Here is a 21,634-nt window from a genome sequence, read left to right on the forward strand (position 1 = left end):
TAAATGAGATTATAGATAAGTATCCTTTACATTGAAAAGTTGGAATTCTCGAATCCATAAGGTTGGAAGGAGGATTCCTACATTCCAATGCATTAGCACTGAAGACAAAGAATTCTCTACTCTCAAACATAGAATCACAAGGACCAAGAAACCTTAAATGTAAAATAGCTTTTTCTCCCTTTGTTTATTCTATTAGAAAGCATTTCATTTTACCTTGAATAACGCCCACTGCCACTTTGGAGAAGATACAAGATATAATAAGTACATGTATAACATACTAAAACAGCTTCTCTACCAACCGTTGTCGATTTGTAACAAGCGGTGGCTCAGTGGGAGTGCTGGATTGCCAATTCGGAAGAAGAGGGAATAAGAGGAAATAAGAAAAATGAGAGAGAGAGAGAGAGAGAGAGGGAGAGAGAGGCGGAGAGGAGTACATCAATTAATCTGAAAAAAAAAAACTGGGTGGTGATCAATTCTTAATAAAAATAATAAATTATTCATTTGTAACAAAACAGATGCCGCTGTTCCGTTATAATTAACTGATGTGATGGATTTATATTGGTGGTTGTGAGCTTTTTCTTCATGTGAAGTTACCAAGCATGAATGGTTACACACCAAGCAGTAGATCCGAAATGTTATACAACTTGATTTACTGCCCTATCCTTAGAGATGGTATTCTTGAAGACCCATAGTCCATCTTAGGGTCCATTTGGTTTACAAGAATAGGGATTCGGAATTAGAATCGTGAAATTAGGGGTGTAATTTGGGTGGGTCTAGTTTGAGCCCAAACCGGTCCAATTCAAAATTTTATACGGGTTGGGCTTGAATTTTCGGTCCTCGTGCTGGGTTCGGTACCAAGAAGTCTGGTTTTTTTATTTTTCGCGTTGGGCTTGGGCCTAGTCCTTAGGTAGCCCAATTATATATGTGTATATATATAAAAATTGCATACATATTTACATATATACATACATATTTGTATATGTTACATTTTTATAGATATTTTGTTTACATATTTATATACATACATAAATATATGAATATATATTTGTATGAATACATTTATATATGTGTAATTTTAGAGTGCGTTCATTGACCAACCCGATCCCGAGCCGAGTCCAAACCCAACCCAAGTGCATTAAATTACAGGGAGGGCTGGGCTTGGGTTGACCATAAACCCGACCCGATCCGCCCGACTTGCACCCCTAGGTGGAATGGCATTGAAAGTGTAAATCAGGTCATGCTTTTGGCAGACCATGCCATGCTAGCCTGCGGGGCAAGCAAGGCTGTGCTTTTTCTCCCTTGGGACACTTTGGGAGTTTGATCGGTACAACCCACGGCTTGTGCTGAGTCTTGGGCCAGCTTGCGCCACGGACTAGGCCAAGTCATGAGAGGTATATTTAAAAAAATAACAATAATAATAATATTTTAAAGTAAATTAATAAAATAGACAAAAAATTGAAAAAAATATATATTAGAATTTTATTTTATAGAATTTTGATATATACAATTGTTTATATATGTAATAATAAAATGAATTATTATAATAAAATTATATATATGGGTTGTGATACGGGCTAGGCCGGGCTGTGTCACATGCTGGGTCGTGTCGACACGCGGCCGCAAGCGGTGCGACATGCACAACTGTATCGGTCCATGGACCTGAAATCCCAGGCTTGACATGGCCCGTACAGTCATGCCATGCCCGATACGGCTCGTGTTTCGTTGTTCTAGACTGACCGAAAATCACGTAGGGCCATGCTAGGCTATGGACAATCATTTCCTCCATTTGAGCGAATAATCATTTCCTCCCCCTCTTTGCGAAGGAAATCCCATTTACGCACTTATGAAAAAAAGGTCATTCTGATTCCGATTCCAATTACAAACGAAACAACCCTTTATTGCCAAACTCTATAATGGAGATGTGGAGAAATAAAAACAGTTTATAGGCAATAAGTGCATAAATGAACCAACTCATACCAACCTCGTTCCCAATCCAACTTAAGAAACAAAAATATTATTTTTCTCAAACCAAAGACAACCTAAAATTAATTGAATTAGGGGTTTTCAACAAATCGGGTTGAGTTAGGGTTGACATTAACCCAATGTAACCCGGCCCAACTTGCGGCCACATCTTTGTGTCAACATTACGTCACAGTCCACCAAAACAAGAATCTTCACCAACAACTTCTATAGGAGGCTGGTTCTCTACTATTCTGACATCAACCAGGCCGTGGGTCCCATATTCCCATTACGACCATTGGGGGTGGATATGGTTTGGTGAGGGGCTGAGAGCCCGAGACTGAGAAGAACCGGCTGAGAAAGTTGCCCATTCTGTGCCACTGGTTCACCAACCCTCACGACGACCTCTTCACGCCGGCTTCACAACTGGTCCACGTCAGTAGGCGCGGTAGGTAAATGACGGATCAGCGCTCCCTAAGTCCCTATTTAGGAAGCTCTCACCAATCCCCAAACCAGAGACTCCCTCTCTTCTCTCTCTTAGGGTTTGAGTCTCTTCCAAATTATTCATCAGGCGATTCTCTCCGTCTCTCGTCGCAGGTACTCGACGCACCCTTTCTTCCTCTTCTTCTCAGATTTGTTTATTCCCTATTTGTTCTTTTTCATCCCTCCTTTCCTAGAAATTCTAATTCCGGAAAATCATGAAAAACCTTCTCAACTGGCTTAAAATGAAATCTCCGTAATAGTAATATGCGAAAGATTTTCAGTCGTTGGGTCCCATACGGCGCATAGTAGCCAGTGGGCTAACATGGGTGGCGCTAAAATACTGTGCTCGGTGATGAGTACTTACGCGGTTATTTATTTGGTTGCGGCAGGTGAGGTGACTGACGGAAGACGCCGGAGAAGATGATTATCAGCGTGAAGGAGTCGACTATGGTGCGCCCGGCGCAGGAGATGCCGCAGCGGAGCCTGTGGAACTCTAACGTGGACCTGGTGGTGCCGAGAATGCACACCCCTAGCGTCTACTTCTACCGTCCAACCGGTTCGGCCAATTTCTTCGATCCGAAAGTGCTCAAGGAAGCTCTGAGCAAGGCTCTTGTGCCGTTCTATCCCATGGCCGGGAGGCTGAAGAGGGACGAAGATGGTCGGATTGAGATCAACTGTAACGGCGAAGGGGTGTTGTTCGTGGAAGCAGAAACTGGTTCCGTCATCGATGATTTCGGCGACTTTGCGCCTACCATGGAGCTCAAGCGGCTTATTCCGGCAGTGGATTACTCCGGCGACATCTCTTCGTATCCTCTCCTTGTGTTGCAGGTTCGTGCTTTTCTTTTTAATTATTACTATTACTATTGTTTGGAAGTTAAGGCACGCGTTTGGTCTCTGATTTGAACTCGAGCGTTAATAGATTTCGATGTGGGTGGGTAGGCTTAAGTGGTACACCTGCACGGACCCGACACTAACTCCAAAGATCGGATCAGCCTTAGTTGGGTTTGGGGCCGATGCAAACCCACGCTAAAACCGATTCACTGGCATTGCAGCATTGAAATATTTATAAATTGAGAAATTGTCTAAAATTCATCATGGATTTTTAACATTTTTTTTTTAAATTCATCATAATTTTTCAAAATGTAAATTCATTACATCAGCATAAATAACAATTTTTATGATTAAATTAGTATTTTGCTACGATTTCCAATGTTTTTTAATTTCTTTTTTTTGTATTTTATATTTTCTACAATTTATAAATTTTCCTGTATTTTTTGTGTTTTTCTTTAATTTTTTGTATTCTTTTACAATTTTTATTTTCTGATTTTTTTTTTCAATTTCTCTAATTTTTATAATTTGAAAACAATTTTTTATTTTGTTTACAATTTCTAAATTTTATATATTAACACCTGTTAATTTAGTTTGTACCATTCAAGAGTGGACCGGGTGATCGAATTCTATATTCAAACCTGGATCACCGGTTAACAAAATATATTCCAATACAAATAACCGATGGCTGGCTCATGGGTTAGTTGCTTTGTTCCAGGGTTGATTAGGAATCGAATTTCGCAACATACTTTGGGGAAAAAGGGTGAAGGGAAAGTTATTACTTGTTAACGGTGACACTCTACATCTCATATGGTGTATTGGTTCACGACTCGTCACAAAGAGGGGCAAAAGCAGAGTAAAGGCAGAATAAAGGTTGTCCAGTCCTACCAAAAAAAAAAAAAAAGAAAAAAACAAATCCTTGCCTGCCTCACTCAGCCCCCCGTCCCCATAAAGCGTGCCTTACATGCACGTCCAACCGTACATGGTATATTGTGAATATCTTCTGTATTATTGGAAGATATTGCATCTGTATATGGATTTGGGCTATGGGCTACATACCATACTAACCATCGGCCCATTATAATCCTTCTCATAGGAGTCGTGGATTAAACATGATGCAATGACTCCTAACGATGATGAAACATGATAAATGGGACCCATTCTGTGGGGAACGTAATCACCTTTAATCTTTTTTCACGTGGCAAATTAGGGTCAATTACTTGAATGGTTGTGTAGCCACAACCTACAAACAACCGCAAGCTTTGCAACTTGTAAAATACTATTTACCTTTTGATTTGAGTAGCTCAATCAACAATTTCTTGGGCTAGGCGCTGAGGATTTATTTACTAATTACCAGTCCACGGTATCACGCCCGGAAGATCCCAAACCCAAGTGGGAATTTCGACCCGGACGGGTAGAGACGTAAAATTAAAACGTGCATAAGATCTTTGCATGTGGCACCATATGATGCTTTTTTTTTCTTAATCAGATTACACGTTTCAAATGCGGAGGAGTATCTCTTGGAGTAGGGATGCAGCACCACGTGGCAGACGGATCATCCGGGCTCCATTTCATCAACACATGGTCCGACATGGCACGTGGCCTCGATCTAACCATCCCGCCCTTCATCGATCGAACCCTCCTACGCGCACGGGACCCACCCACTCCTTCTTTCCGCCACATCGAGTACCAGCCAGCTCCACCCATGAAACACCCTCCGGAAACTCCCAATTCCCAATCAGGTCCCGAGAGCACCACCGTCACCATGTTCAAGATCACCCGGGATCAACTCAACATCCTCAAGGCAAAGTCCAAGGACGGAGCCAACTCAATCAACTACAGCTCCTACGAGATGCTTGCGGGACACGTCTGGCGCTGCGTCTGTAAGGCACGTGGCCTCCCCGATGATCAAGACACCAAGTTGTACATTGCCACTGATGGACGGTCCAGATTGCGCCCCCAACTCCCGCCGGGTTACTTCGGAAACGGCATCTTCACCGCCACACCGATCGCCGTCTCCGGCGATCTCCTATCCAAACCGTTGACATACGCCGCTGGGAGGATTCATGATGCGCTGGTGAGGATGGATGATGAGTACCTGAGGTCAGCCCTTGATTATCTTGAGTTGCAGCCTGATCTGACGGTTCTCGTACGAGGGGCTCACACATTCCGGTGCCCCAATATAGGGATCACCAGCTGGGTTCGGCTGCCGATACACGATGCGGATTTCGGATGGGGCCGCCCGATATTCATGGGGCCCGGTGGGATCGCTTACGAGGGTCTGGCTTTTCTTCTACCGAGCCCGGTGAATGACGGGAACTTGTCGTTGGCCATCTCGCTGCAGTCGGATCACATGAAGGTCTTCCAAAAGATTCTGTACGATTTTTAAGAAACCGAAACAAGCTATATATCGGTCCCATAAAACTACTAAGCGGGCCGATATTTCGGATATTTGGCCGAGTTTTTTTTTGGTTGTTCTGCTGGTTTTGCTTGTTTCCTTCTGAATGGTATATATATACGTTAAGACAGTAAAAATAACTTGCTATAACATTCATTTTTCTTACTTTTGTTTTTCTTCTTAATTTGTGTCTCTTTGTCTAGTTTCTCAGCTCCCTCTAATCACAAATAGAATTTGGGGAAATCGTTTCTTTATTTTAAGGATTTGTCTCCTTTTTCAATTAAAAACTCAGTGTTTATATTAACATAGAGACAAGTCTTAACGCATGCCAAATGCAGCATAAATAGCATTTAGTTCGTAAGCAGATTTATCAAAGTTTAAGTATCCTATGTTATTCAATGGTGCAAAGTATTTATTGGATTAGATTGAATATGCTGCATCTGTAATGGATTTATATTGGAATGGATCAAATTGAATCAATATCCAATCCATTAACAGAAGATAAAGAATAGGTATGCCAATGGTTTAGGTTTAGGTTGGATCCTATATGAATTAAAACCAACGTGAGCAGGTTTGGCAGTCCAATAAGATAAATTGAATTGGATCAGTTCAGTCCACAATAATTATTTAATTGGATTGGACCTGAATTGGATCAGTTCAGTCCACAATAATTATTTAATTGGATTGGACCTGGTCATTTTTAATGGACTGATATTGGACCAGGTTGGGTTAGAACAATATCTAGTCCATTGACAATCTTAGGAGTTGGGACATGTGGCCACTTTTGAGGTATTGACAATCTTTGAATCACGTAATACTTAATTTTTGTTAATAACACATATTGATACTTAGAATCTTGTGTGAAAATTAGAGGTAAAAGCAAGCAAATCTTCAAGCTCAGCTCGCTTAATACTTAACTTGATCAACTTGTATAAGGTATGGGTGGATATGGCACGACCTACGGGTGGTTCGTGTCGTGCCAGCTTATGGGCCAAGTTGGGTTGTGCTTCTTTTTCTTGGGACACTTTGAGGGATTGGCCTGGCACAGTTCATGGCCCGAGACCACACGAGCCTTTGTCATGCTACGGGCAGGCTGATCCACGAGTTGAGACTTGGGTCAAGTCGGACTGTGGATCAGGCCAAATCATGAAAGGTATATTTTTAAAAATTGAAAAAAGTAAAAATTTAAAATAAATTAACAAAATAGACAAAAATAATAATAATAAATAAAACTGATATTTAGACTAAACCTTTAAACCAAATTCGAAGAAAAAAAACTAATAATAAATAAAACTGAGCTTCAATACAATCCTTTACGTCCCAGTCAGTGTATCAAACTATTTCGATATTTTGAACGTTAGAGCAAACCACTTAGGCATGAACCTAATGAAGTTGTATACCTTCATCCCTGGCAAACCTAATGAGCACTCGAATTATTTGATGTCATTTCGGTGAAAGTCGAAGCAATAAAATTAAAAAATTATGCACAACGTACATAAGAGAGAAAAGAGAGGAACTCTTATTGATAAAAATGATTACATTGATGATGACTAGTGACAATACATCCAAAGGATTTTTGTATTCCAAATACAGGTATGGGCTTCCCATCAAGGTGTTTGAGTTGATATGTTTCAGTTACTAGTGCTTTCAATATCCTATGGGCTATCTCCCAATTGACTGCAAGTTTTTCCAAATTAGACTTGAGGATGGTGACCTTCTTGATGATAAAGTCGCCTTTTTTAAATTTTCGCCCTTAGATCCGAGAGTTGTAATACCAGGCAACCCTTTATTAGTAGGCCATGGCTTTAATCTGGGTTTGTTTTTAAGCTTCTTCTATTAAGTCCATGTTGGCTTTGAATTCCTCATTGTTCCCATATTCATTATAGGAGTTAGCCCTCAGGATTAACTAATTGATTTATTCTACCATGATAGGTTCACTACCAAAGGGAAGGTTAAAAGATGTTTCGCCCATGTCACTTCAAGTTATTGTCCAATAGGCCTAAAACACACTTGGGAATTCTTCGACCCATAAACCTTTGGCTTGGTTTAGTTTGGTTTTGAGGTCTTGTAGTATAACCTTGCTGGTACTTCAATTTTTCCATTATTTTGGGGGTAGCTAATTGGAGTGAATTATTACTCTACTTTGAAACTAGCACAAAAGTTCATGAAATTTGAATCATTGAATTGATAGACATTGTCTACAATCAGTATATTAAGTAGACCAAAGTGGAAAATGATACTCTTCCATAAGAAACTTTTGATATTCTTTGTTTTAATCTATATTAGAGGCTTGACTTGACCCATTTCATGAAATAGTCAATGGCCACTACCTATAACTTGAGGTCAAGGGAAATGGTCCAAGGATATCTATTCTACACTGAAAAAAAGGCCATGGAGTATTGATGGAAACAAGGTAAGTCATAGGATAATGCGATATATTAGCATATTTCTAGCATTAGTCTCATTTATAGATGAGTTAAATTTGTGTCTTCTTTCATTAAGGGTCAGAAATAACCTTGCCTTAGAAATTTACGGGCTAAGAACCTACCCCTGAAATAGTTGTCGTAGAGGCTTTCATGTATTTTTCTAAGGACATAAACTTCTTCATCTGATCTCAAACATCTTAGATACAGTAGGGTGAATGACCTCCTCTAAAGGTTATCATCAATGAGTGTGTCTTAATTCAATCATCACACAATTCTTTAAGCTTCAATTTATTCTTAGGCAATTAATGGTTGCATAGGATTCATCTAACTCACTTTGGTTTAGATCAAGCATATTGCTTTTTCTGATGCTTCAAAGCTTGGATGGGCCAATTCTTCTACAAATATAGACCTATCGATGTTTGATTCTATGTAACTGGAATCTTTAGTAAGGTGTTAGCTTGAACATTCTCCATTTGTGGAATCTATTAGAGAGCAAAGTACGAAAATTATTAAGCCAGTTTTTAAACATTGCCTTGTACTCTCCGTTTACTTGATTGATAACTAACTACAAGCCATTGGAAGCTTCATCCTAATTTGCCCCTAACTCCCTAGTTAAAGAGAGTTCAACTAGAAGTTCCTTGTATTTGACTTTGTTGTTGGAGGTTGGAAAGTTAAACCAAAGTGCATACTCTAATGTTGTGTTATTCGAGCTTAAAAGGATGGGGCCTATTCCACTCTCCTTGCAATTGGAGGACCCATCTACTTGCAAGGTAAACATAGGTCAGAGTTCTTTTAATTGCACTACGCTGTTACTGTAAATGGTACAATGAATTATGAAGTTTTATAGCGCCTAAGCTTTAATAGATTGCCTTGACCTATACTTGATGTCAAAATCCTTGAGCTCAATAACTGATTTCGTCAACTAACTCGAGGTCTTAGGGTTTTGTAGAATTTGCCTTAAGAGTGGATTGGTGAGGAACTATAGTGTAGGATTGAAAATAAGGTCTTAGCTTTCTAGTAAAATGGCTTTTGTCCCCCTACGCCACTTACTAAGAAGTATACTTGGCTTTAACTTTGATAATAGTGGTGGGGACTGAATTGAGCATTTTATCTTCATATGCTTCCATGTTGTGAACGACTTGATCCTTCAAAGCTTTGTTGACTAGTCTTTGATAAGTCACTCCATCATTCTTTAACTTGAATGGTATAACCTTGTAGAAGCACATGGTGATTTTTGTAATGAAGGTTGTCTTCTCTTTGTTGTCTAGATGCAATTTGATCTGGTTATAGCTAGAGAAGGTGTCCATTAAGCTTAAGAGCTTGTACCCTGAGATGGTGTCAGCGAGGTGACCAATCGTGGCTAACTAAAAGCTCTCTTTAGGTTAGGCCTTATTTAGATCCATGGAATCAATACAAATCCATCATTACTTATTAGCCTTTCTTACCATTACTGCATTATCTAGCCGGTCAAGGTAGCATACCTCTCGAATGAATTAAGCTTTGACTGTTTTTCTACTTCTTCACTAATCACTTTTCATCACTTTAGTTCAAAGTTCCTTTTTTTTCTGCTAAATTAACTTATAACTTGGGTTTATGCTCAGCCTATAAGAAATGATTAAGGAGTCAATCCTCGATATGTCAACAATACACTAGGAAAAGTGTTGGTGTTGTCTCTAAGGAAACTTATCAATTTGAAGTGCAAGTCCTTCAAGAAAAGGGCCCAAATTTGTATTTTCTTCTTAGGCTTAACCTTTGTTCAAGGGTACCACGATGAGGCCTTCTCTTCTTTGAGGTCAAGCACTTCTACTGGTAGTCTTCTTACTTTTCCCTTGAGAGTTGTTGCATAACACTAACAAGCAATGTTCTGGTCGTCTTTGACATATTTGGTGTCATGACTGGTGGAAAATTTCATAAAAATGTGGTAGGAGGATATAGTGGCATTGTAGGGTGAGCCAACCATCATGACCAGGACCTCGTTCATCAAAGTAGTCTAATAAGGCCTTGTACCTACAATGACCAAAAGAGTTATCATTCCCTCCAGTTTTTGATGGCTACCCTATGGAATTCAACCAAAAGTATGTCATTTAGTTGTAGTCGATCCAAGGTCAATTCCATTCTCTTGAAGGCATCATAGAATAAGACGTTAGGTAATGAGCCACTATCGACGAGTATTCTTTTCTCTACGTAGTTGGTGATCATCAGGGAAATCATTAATGCATCACCATGGGGGTGATGGTCCCTTGCAAGTCTTTGTTGGGGAAGGTGATAATCTCATCTAACCATGGTTTCTTTCAAGGTATATCTAATTTGGAGCTATCAGGCGTAAGTATTTTTTGTAGATGAGCTTTCTCTGCTTGTATAAGGGCCACCAAATATCACAACGATGATCCTTATCTTGCTCCAAGGTAAGGGTGTTTAATTTGATTGATCAACCAAAAACTGAATCGAACCAAGCTGAATAATCTGGTTTGATTCGGTTAATTTCGGTATTCGTTCGGTTTGTTTTTGCTTTAAAAAATAGCTATTGGTTTTAGTTTTTTTTGGTTAAGATTTTCCACCGAACCAAAAACCAAAGTAGTGCTTTTATTTAATTAAGTATGTTAAATATTTAATATTCTATTTAATACTTTATACTAATTAATTATTATTTTCCCAGTGACCAATTTGGAAAGTCCCCCTTTAGGCTTTGGCCCATTTGAACTTTTAATTAATAATAATGGCCAATTCAAAAAATCTCCATTAGCATGGGGCTTTGGGCATATTCTAACTTTTAATTAATAATAGTTAATTAATTAATCTAGAGAACTGGTGTTGAATTGCTTTCTACAATTTTCCTAGAAGTCTTGATACATCAAGGTATCAAAGAATCTATGCAATAGTGTTATTACTCAGAAGATTTCCATGTGGTCCTCTATGTTAATCATCCCAATATAAGTCTTTAAATTAAGAACCTTGAAATACAAAGGTAGTGGCTACAAGCTGATCTCCTCAACAAAGTCAGTCTTTACTAAGTCATTATGCCTTGAGGAGGCATCGATTGGAGGGTTACCTGTAAGTATCTCTCCGATCCATGGTGGTTAAGGGTTGTTTTAAGAGTATCTTGACACTATGAGGTCCCCCTCCGAGCTCAATGATTGTTTATATGATCGTGGAGGTCCTCCACTTGGGTTGAGGGATTAGGCCAATGTGCTTGCCTCCCTAACGACTATTTGTAGGGCAATCTCTTTGGACACCCAAGTTTTCTTTGCGGTGTGTGGAGTTAATGTAATGACCTGTGTTGGTGTGAGATCAAACATGGCTTCCAAGGTGGCTATTGCTTTAGGTTTCGGAGGTAAAGTCATTCTTGGTCCATACATTCATTGACTCAAAGATAGTTGGTTAGTAGACCTCCAATTGAGGTGGTTGCCTTAGGTTATGCACCTTGTCAACAAGGAGAGTTGTTTCATCAATGACTAGAATTGTTCCTAGGTGATATGAGCTTGTGGAGCCATGGGGAGTTATGCCTCAAAGGTGGGCAGGTGTTAGGCCATCTGGATAAGTTGGGAAGGGGAGAGGGAAGGTGTTAGGCATCCTTCCTTCCTTTCTATGTGAATGCCATATCCCCTACACCAAAAATGAAATGATGAAGTTCCAACAAAAATGCAGTAGACCTCTCAATCGAATTCGAAAGCCTTGTCAGACTAAGATGGGCCTTAATAATTCACTCCTAGTGAGTACAAACTTAGTCTAAAAGCATTTTTGGTATCTGGTGGACTTCCTAATGTTCAATAACTTACTCCAAATGAATATAAACTAAGTCTGAAAGCCTTCCGAGCTTTGGGGGACCTCCTAAATGTGCAATAACTCACTCCTAATAAGTATTAGCTGAGTCCGAAAAAATGAACCTTAATAACTCCTTCCAATGAGTATGAACAGAGTCTGAAAGCATTCTTGGACTCTGGTGAACTTTCTAAATGTACAATAACTCACTCCCAAGTTCAAATAAGTACAAATTAAATCTAAAAGCCTTCTCAAACTCTAGTTGAACTTAATCACTCTGAGTGGGTACGAATTGAGTCCGAAAGCATTCTCAAACTTTGGTGAACTTCTTACATATGCAAGAATGAATGTGACTATACTGCTATCACCACCATTATTAAATCCTCTGCATCTATTTTATTCATTTATTGTTATTATCATTCTTGTTGCTATTATTCACAGTTTTGTTTGGAAGAGAAAACTCATCATAATGCCAAGCTTGGTGAATGAGATTAGTCGGAGTTATCCCTTCCACAATCATTTCAGCCAAACCACTATAAGACCCATTTTGGGCTTATTCCTTCTATATTCCTAGAAGGATTCAGGTTAGATACCAATAAGTGGGACGATACTGGGGTTCCACCCTTCACTTTTCTTTTGGTACCAAGCTTCTATTTGGGTTAAAACCCAAATGTGATGGGATTATAGATAAGACATGAACTGGAGTTTGGACTGAGGGTACAAAAGAGCCAGTTAGCCTTCGATTGAGCTCTTGTAAGGGACGACAACTTTTGGGTGGCCTCAGAAAAGGTTATTGTGTTGGTGTTATACCACAAGAAAGTTTGCAAGCAAATGATAGGTTATGAAATAGAATCTTGTTCAATTTGAAGGCTAGAGATGGACAATTTAGGTGAAATTTAGTAAGGTAGAATTTTTGAGGGTCCTAGACTCGTTGGCAGGGTCAAATGGGTGTAAAGAGGCTTATATTTGGGGGGAGGGGGATTTAGGAGATTATGCTTCTTGATTAGTGAGAAGAGTCAGAAAAGAATCTTGCCTTGATCGAAAGACAAACAAAGTATCATGGTGAAATTTAAAAGGCATGTGTTTTAGGGTACCTCGAATCTTTAGGAGATGTTGGATTAATCGTGTGAAGTATTCAAAGGGAAATTTGCAATTTAAAGGAAGTTATAGTGTCCGCTTTTTGGGTGCTTGCATTGAGGGTTTGGTTGAGGATATAATGGTTAGAGAGAGATCGTCATTAAACCTAGGGGTGAAATCCCACAATTGCCCCATGGCCGTAAAAGGACAAGACTACGAAGCTGCCATGTTTCAAGCACCAATTGAACCAAATAATTTGGATCTATCAAAATGACTAAATGATAAACAGAGGTTGATTACCATATATTGCACTCAAATGACTCATCAATAAAATAAAATATAATGAAGTTGAAAAGGATTTTTTAAATTAATCAAAATTAGGTAGGGATTTGGTGAGATGTTGAAACCTTAGTCCTTAAATAAAAGGATTCTAGTCGATTAGGGGAACTTTTGGTTTCTAATACCAACTAAATTAACAATTTTGGAAGATTAACCAAGCTACTTACGTGTCTAGCTACTCTATAATGTTATTCCAATTTTAAACTTTCTCACTTCTTTTAGGTGGGTAAGGCGTGAGATCAGGGCCCACATCTGTCAATATATTATTATTTTCATAGTACTGGGTCGGTGAGATTTTGGAGCTTTCTTGTTATCAAATCATCCCCAAAAAAAGGAAAAACAAAAAAAAGCTTTTCAAACATTTCTGTTAGGTGGGTAAGGTGGCATGATTTGATGGCACAGAACGAGAAAGGTATCCATCAAAGTTGGTTTTACTTATATTAAGGGTTTCCGAAGAAGAAGATCTAATTTGTTTTTAGAAATCACATCCTGAGGAAGGATTCTGCCCATTATCATCAATTATAAAGTCAAATGAGGACTAACTTGCTTTTCATACCTTCTTTTCCTTCTTAGGGCTGTACTATCTAGCATTGTATATCAACATCCGAACTGATTATTAAACTTTGGTTCCAATTAATTTCTATCCGCAATCTACTAAGGTGGACTCGGATGGGTTTGGATTTAATCCATATCCAATCTTTTTAAGATGACTACAAATTAAAAATGTTAAAAAAAAGTGATTTCTTTTAATTTATACATATAATAAATTATATGTTGGTGTGTTAGCTAGTTTGTTTCAGTGTTGATGTGAAATCAAATCTCGCAATCAGCACTTTGGAAAAAAAAGGGTAAGGGGAAGTTATTAATGGTGCATTGTAGATAGCACTGAATGCCAATATATATATAAAATATTAAAGGGTCATTTACTAAAACACTCCCTATAATTTCGCGAATTTACTAAAAACTACCCCATAGTTTATGTTTTACTAAAACTCCCCTATAATTTACAACTAATTTACTTAATCCACTTTCTACCTAGAATCTTTTATGTTGCTGACGGGCAAGAGTGATATTTTGATTTACATTTTCTGTATATTAGTTATAAACTTTATATAATTATATAAAATATCTATTTATATATATAATTATATTATATATAATTTTTAATTAAACTCTGATTTTATGATAATTTAGGATTAGATGGATCAAATCTGCCTCCAATTGAATTATTAATGGGAAGAATGTTGTAACTATCAAATCTGGGATAATTATATTTTGTGGCAATCGGGTTTTGGGACTTTCAAGATCCACTGGCAATGCTAATTGTTTTAATATAAGACACCATTCATTACATATTTTATGTATTTTTGTTTTAAGAATTGATGTTTGTGTTAAAACCTTTATTTCTAAACTCAAGGGAAAAAAAAAAACCCTAAAACAACACATAAAGAAGGAAAGGGTCTGAATCTCTCACACTCAAAATCCATGGGGTGGTGGGTTTGATTAGTCAAACTCCCAATGGAAGAGTGAAGGAAGAGAAGAGTCATGGTAAGGACCCCTTCATGGGCTGAAGTTTTGAGCAGGTCTTCCACGGCGAAGTTTGTTTTTTATTTTTTTTTGGGCAAATTACAGATTATTATCCCACCGTTTTCAAAACTGGACCGGACCGGATAGTTGGATCTAAAAAATTGGGAATTGGTCACCTGATCGGTTCTGTTTTCCTCCAAAACCGCTTTTTCCCTCAAAATTGTTGATTTTGATCAACAAACCGCTGAATCGGCTGGTTAATTGATCATTTTCCAATTTTTAAATTTTTTTGTTAGAACGAGCCGGCCGTTTGGGTCAAACAGTCAGACCATTCGAACCAGTAACTGGACCCCTGACTGGTTCGGTCACCGGCTCGTTTTTAAAAACCATGTAGTATTCTGTATTTAGAGTTTATTCTCATTTTGATTCCCAAACTTTAAAATGTATCAATTCAGTGTTTAAAACTTTGAAAACATGTCAATTTAATATCTACCATTAATCAGTGACTAAGTGGCATATAAAAGAACACAAATACCCTTCAAGTAGGGGTGTCAATTGGACTGGATTTGGTCCAATCCAATCCAATCCAGTCCATATTAAATGGACCAGGTCCAATCCAATCCAATGAATGTTTTGGATCAATTTGAACTGATCCAATTTAATGTCTGTATATTGATTTAGATTGGTTTCAAACCAAACTCAGTCCATTGACACATATATTCTTATCTTATATCAATGGATTAAATATTAGCTTAATTCAATCCAATTTAAATAACTTATTACAAACCGATCAAGTCCAATCCAATCTAATAAATATTTTGGACCAGATTGATCCAATCTAATATGTCTGATTGGTCGTCCAAATTGATTTTAGACTGCCAAAACCGGTCCATTGACACTTACCTTCAAGTGTTGCAGTAGCATCACCGGCTCTGATCTCTCTGTGTTTATTTTCTCTAAGTTAAAAATAGTTTTTCTCATTTATAGTAAAACTTTTAACATAATTAATTCTGTTTCAATTTGTAGACACTGCCAACCGTATCTTTCAGCATCCCAAACAAACGAACCAAAAGCAACAGCCTAATAACCTCACCGTTATCAAGGGAATTTGTGTTCCCATCCGCAAAGAGTGCCCGACTATGCTTCTCTATGAGATTCATTGCTTCCTGCGACTTCAGTCTCGATGAGATTGACGATATATAACTATTAATTAATGTCTCAGTCATCTATCAGTGTTCGAAAGGGAAATCTAATGTAGCAGGAGGTTGATCGATCTTAAGAATCTCCGTTAACTCATCATTCCACTCCCACTCCGCCATCTTCTTCCTTTCTATCACCGGCACACAAACAACCTTTGACGTCGTCTTTTATCATATCTGTGACAATCTGACGAGTGGTGTTACCGTGCCATCATGTTGCACCTGAGGATGCTTGGGATTGTTCTGCGATGCCTCGATTTTCCGGCTATTGTTCTCATCATGGTTGCCGTAACCGATAGAAGAAGAGGAAGCGAAAGGATGAAATCACCGCCGTTGGTTGGGCGGTGACAGAATCAACAGACGGGGACGGATCTCAGGGAAGAACATAGAGAGGAAGGACAATTTTGTCATTTTGTAAATATTTAAGTCGCACTAGATGTTCCGTGATACGCATAATTGACAGCCGGATAAAGGTAGGTATAAATTGGCACCTCTTGCATGTTTATGTTTAGGTTTCCATTGACAAATTCTATTGATACATTTTAAAGTTTAGGAATTTTCGATTTTTTTAATGTGTTTATTAACAATCTATGTTGGGCTCATCTCACAAGAAATCAAAGATGCATATGGATTGGGTCGAATTTGAATAAGGGTTCTATAGAAAATGTATATGATTCGAATTTAAATTCGAATACATTGAATTTGCTAACCCTTGATTTGAACTCAATTTGGATCATTTGATATGTATGTATGTGTTGGATCAGATATAGGTAATTTGAATCTGTTTCAATTTCAAATTGGATCTTATTTTACAGTTTGATTCAATTTGAAAATCCAACAGGGTTATCAGATTCGAATTTTGATCAAATCACAATCCGCTCCACTTGCATAGTTTTGCTAAAATATGCTATTTGCTTAAATACTGTTGAGTTGAATCGTTTGACCTATTCAACCTAGCCACCAGATTACAGCGGGTTGTACATTCAATGTATGCACAATCTTCTGAAGACCATAATTTTGCGCTTGAATGTTCAATTGAAGTAATTTTTTAAGATCTATTCATACCAAAGGTGTAATGCACCTCTCTCCACTATTTTCACAAGAAAGCCCCTTTTTGGCCTCAAATTTTTAATACTTTTATAAATAAAAAAAAATAAAAACTGAATTCAAAAATATAATTTAAATATAAAATAATATATATTACATATAGAACATAATTATAAATTATTTATTTATAAAATATATTTTTATACATACCGGTTCAGTGACCTGCAACCCGGAATTGATGTTTTTAGACCCACACAAAAAACCTTGAAACTATGGTGTGAAAGCCATAAAGCAGCAAAAAAAAAAAAAAAATCATAAAACTTTTTTTTTCTTTGAGTGTAATAAAATATGCCACATCTCCATATTGCTTTTCTAATCTTCTTGCCGTCCGTAATCGGATGATACCTATCTACATCCACGTAACCTTTGGATTCGAGTTCAATCTGAAATCCGATTAATTAGATTAGGAGTAAATCCGCATCCAACATTTTACGCTTGGGATGATAAAATGATCAAAAAAAGTTTTTAAAAAAGTGTTACCTACATCTATATATATATATATATATATATATATATATATATATATATATATATATTAAATATTCTTTTCATCAATTATCAATTTTATATAATTATATGTAATATTTATCTATCTGCATAAACTAGTTTTTAATCGGACTGAGATTTTAAATCCACATTCGGTCTAATTACTAATCAGATGTAAGTTTTAGTATCCAGACCCAAAATAATAAGATTTAGTATTGAATCAGGTATCGGATCTTTTGAGACTTTTTCTTTTCATCTGATTTGTAATTAGGTTGAGTGTGGATTTTACAAAAGTATTTCTATAAAAGTATTATTGTAAAAATGATTTTGTGAAAATAATTTTATAAAAGCATTTTCATTAAAGTGTATTTATAAAAATATTTTTATAAGTGTTTTCATAAAATTTAAAAGAAAATGATGGATAAAATAGTCACAAATGTTTATTTAGGTGCTTAATAAAAAAAAAAAGACTATCAAATGCCAAATATAAAATAAGTGTTTAATTTTTAAAATAAACACTTAATTTTAACATAAACACTCCCAAATATCGCCTTAATACCTCCACTTCCGTTAAAATATTGGATATTGGAACCAATCTCTATGTTTCTGATATCAATATGACTGAGTCTTAGTTAATGTTTTAGTTGGATTTAGTTGTTTTCCTCGCTAAATATTTTATCATTCGTGGCATCCCAAAGTAGGCTCATAACAATCAATAGCAAATAAACCGAATAGATCTGCCTTCTCAAATTTTGATAAAGTCCCCGGGGTTTGCTCTTAACATTACGCCACTACTTAAAATAATGGATGAAAATGAATAGTTTTTAAGATTTTTTCATATTTGTAAAGCCAACCCCAACCATATTGCCCCAGCAAAAGAACATGTGAGAAATGGATGATTTTGAGATTCTGTTTTTGATTGTATAGAACATATTATTGCTCTGTACTTGACAATGACTTCTTATAATTGCTTTATAATCCCTCCCACAAATACTTACAAAGAAAAACTTGAGAAATTGAAGCCTCTATCTTCATAAATGTTCTGTATGCCGACTTAATAGAATATATGCATGATTTGTTTGTCTTCGACATTAACCAATCCCATTGTAATTTTGTGTTTTTCTTTATTTGTATAATGTGTGCAATGGTCTCTAAAGTAAACCATTGCTGTAAAAATTCCACCACACCATCTTTTAGAATTGGATTTTCTCCAGCCAAGGAAGGTGTGTCCAAACATCAAGTCAAAATGCCCACTTCAGTTTCATCCTTAACTTGCCAATAAAATTTCTTTTTTTTTTTTTTAAGGCAATGATCATTTTAGTCATAAAAATCTATTATTAAAGGAGTATTTTGTTCCATTCAAGTGTTGACAACTTTCCCCGTGAGAAATTTATTTACCCACCTAGGAGGGTATATATGCAGAAAAATAAACTTTTCCTAATACCCACATAAATCTGAGAAAATAACATGGGTTTTTTGGTCAGTAAACCCTCTCAAAATCCAAAAAGAAAACCCTGAGAGTACGACATTCGCTGATGTTAAATTCATGGGAAGATATTCCCTATGTGCACCTGGATATCATGCCTTCATTTCATAGTGTTTACATATAGAAAGAATGTTCCTATTGTATGACTGCAGGTTTTGTAAGGGGTGTGTGTGTGTGTAAAGACTATTCTGAGAGCAAATTGGGGCTCATTTTAAACATGCTGAAGACAGTAAGCACTACAACCATCCAAATCTGCTCTTAACTAAAGTGTATTAACACGCTTTCAACACAGAATTCTAGTCACACATCAGGAACATCTTTCCAATGTGTGGCTGGATTATCATGTTCAGTTGCTAATAGCATATCCTGACTCAGAACCTCACGCTCAATAACAATAAATCATCCAATAATTACTAGGGCTGCAACCTTGTGGGCCAAATTTGAACCCAGCCCAATCCAACCCAAGCTTTTACTTGGGTTGGAAACTGTTTTCGGTCTCTGGATTGGACCTTGGCAAAAAAACTTGGGCCCCACCTCAACTCCAGTAGGGCTTAGGTTGAGGCCTCAGGTAGCCGGTAACCCACACCCAACCCGAAACCATCCAAACAAAGATGAAATAAGTTTTTAATCCACTCTACAATTGTAAGTTGGGCTCTAAAGGTCAATAAAAGATGATTGTACAAAAACCTAATTATAAATTCTTTTAAACCCAACCAACCTGCATTGGTCATCCTTACCCAACCGAATCCATAACCCAAATCTTGTTGCATTAAGCTTGAATTGGGCCTAGATTGATAACGTTGGGCTTGACTTTGGGTTGGACAGGCTTGAGTCCGAAGTTGCATCTCTTGTAATTACTAAAAAATTGTAGTAGAGTGAATGTTGTTGATTTATTTAAAAAAAAAAAACAACAACAACAAAGACCAATGGAGAGGTGGTAGAAGAGATATCCATTGCAGCAACAAACCAATGAAAATGTAGTGTTATTTCTTCAAATCGAGTATCCCATTTGTACCCCTACCAATGACACGATAATTGCTGCTAAAAACGAAGAAAAAGGAGAGGAGCATGAATATGCTCTTAACAAAACATGTAACGACACACTTCCGACCAATGTTTTTAATCAGTTATTGATCCAAACAGTAAAACCGTTCAAATCGGTCATAATTTTGGGTCTGATTTTCCTAAAATTTGAGAATTGGTAAAAAATTATTGACCTGGTAAAAAATCATCCAACCTAGGTGGTTCAACCATTAACTTGTTCGACTCGGTCACCAAATCATGATTTGCACACTAAATGTATATGCAAACTTCTGAATGCTTTGCGCTCAGTTTTTTGATTGAGATGATCTTATTTTATTTTGAGATTTTTTGAGATTTATACGTCCTAAGGGCCAAAGGTGCCTTGTTGCCTGGTAATTTTTGCCCAAAAAGTTGTTGTTTGGCCTCAAATTCCAATTTTTAACATTGTTTATAAATAAAAAAATAATAAAACTCAAACAAAAATATAATTTAAAACACACATACATACACACACACATACAGATATATACAATATAATTTGCTGATGTGGCATGGTCTGACCTGTTCAACCTGGATGGGTTGAACCAGTGATTTGCAACATGAAGGCAATAACAATTCAACCTCCAGGTTGGTTTTTAAAACATTGCTTCCAAAATAATTTATAGCCAAACATCCCAAACATGTTTGTATCAGTGATTAATGGACTTGGGATCTCCTGCCAATAAAACACATTCCAACACCCTCCCAACATGATCTAATACCACGCATCTCATACATGGTGGATCCCAATCTCATGGTGAGATGTATGGTGTCAGATCATGTTGGTAGGAGATCTGGACTCCTATCAAAAGAGGACGTCTCTCTAAAAATTTCTTCTAGGTTTCCAATGAAGAATTGGAGAGTAAGAATCGGGACATATCTCTCTCCATTTGACTGACTTCTTGGATGAACAGTCACTCATTGGCCTGGTTGAATGATTCGATGATTTAATTGGATCATCAATGATTTAATGGCTAAGTCAATTGGTTGTTGCCTTTTGAAAACTTTAGGGTAAAGGGGCCCGGTTTTCTTCCAAATGACAGATTAATGGTCCAACAACCTTGGGTCAATAATGGTTTGAAAACACTAGTATAGATGTAAATAAAGAAATATAAAAGGGGTAGTCATTAAGGGTGAGCAAACTGAAAGGTTCTACTCGGAATTGAATGGAACTGGCCTTGAACTGATTCTACCCAATTTGTTATAGGGTAGGGTCTAGTTCCAAATTATTGGAACCAACCCCCACCCAGGCCAATTCTAGGGTCTTGGGGTTTACGCTACCCAAACCAGCCTTGGTTGGCCTTGGTGGAACTGGCCTTGGAACCAAACTTGCTTTAAAATAAACCCCAAAATGTTTTTGAGGAGGTGAAAATTTGAACCTAAACACTCATGGTTACAAAAGTCATGGTCTCACTTGACATTGAGTTATTTAAGTGATTTGATAATTTGTTTTCATTTTAATACTAGGCATGACCCCTGTACTTAGTGCGGGGCCACT

The 21,634-nt window shown here is 37.2% G+C and overlaps 1 protein-coding gene across 1 annotated transcript; it reads left to right on the forward strand.

Moving 5' to 3' along the window:
- Positions 1-2,274: 2,274 nt before the first annotated feature.
- LOC148869748 (shikimate O-hydroxycinnamoyltransferase-like) lies at positions 2,275-5,833 on the forward strand. Its single transcript, XM_088971882.1, has 3 exons — positions 2,275-2,556; positions 2,832-3,270; positions 4,760-5,833. Exons 2-3 carry the CDS (start codon positions 2,863-2,865, stop codon positions 5,657-5,659), a joined length of 1,308 nt encoding a protein of 435 aa, XP_088828008.1. The 5' UTR covers positions 2,275-2,556; positions 2,832-2,862; the 3' UTR covers positions 5,660-5,833.
- The last annotated feature ends 15,801 nt before the right edge of the window (positions 5,834-21,634 follow it).

The sequence above is a fragment of the Nelumbo lutea genome, chromosome 2, assembly GCF_056320005.1.
Source record: "Nelumbo lutea isolate HS-2025 chromosome 2, American lotus-T2T, whole genome shotgun sequence".
Lineage (NCBI taxonomy): Eukaryota > Viridiplantae > Streptophyta > Magnoliopsida > Proteales > Nelumbonaceae > Nelumbo > Nelumbo lutea.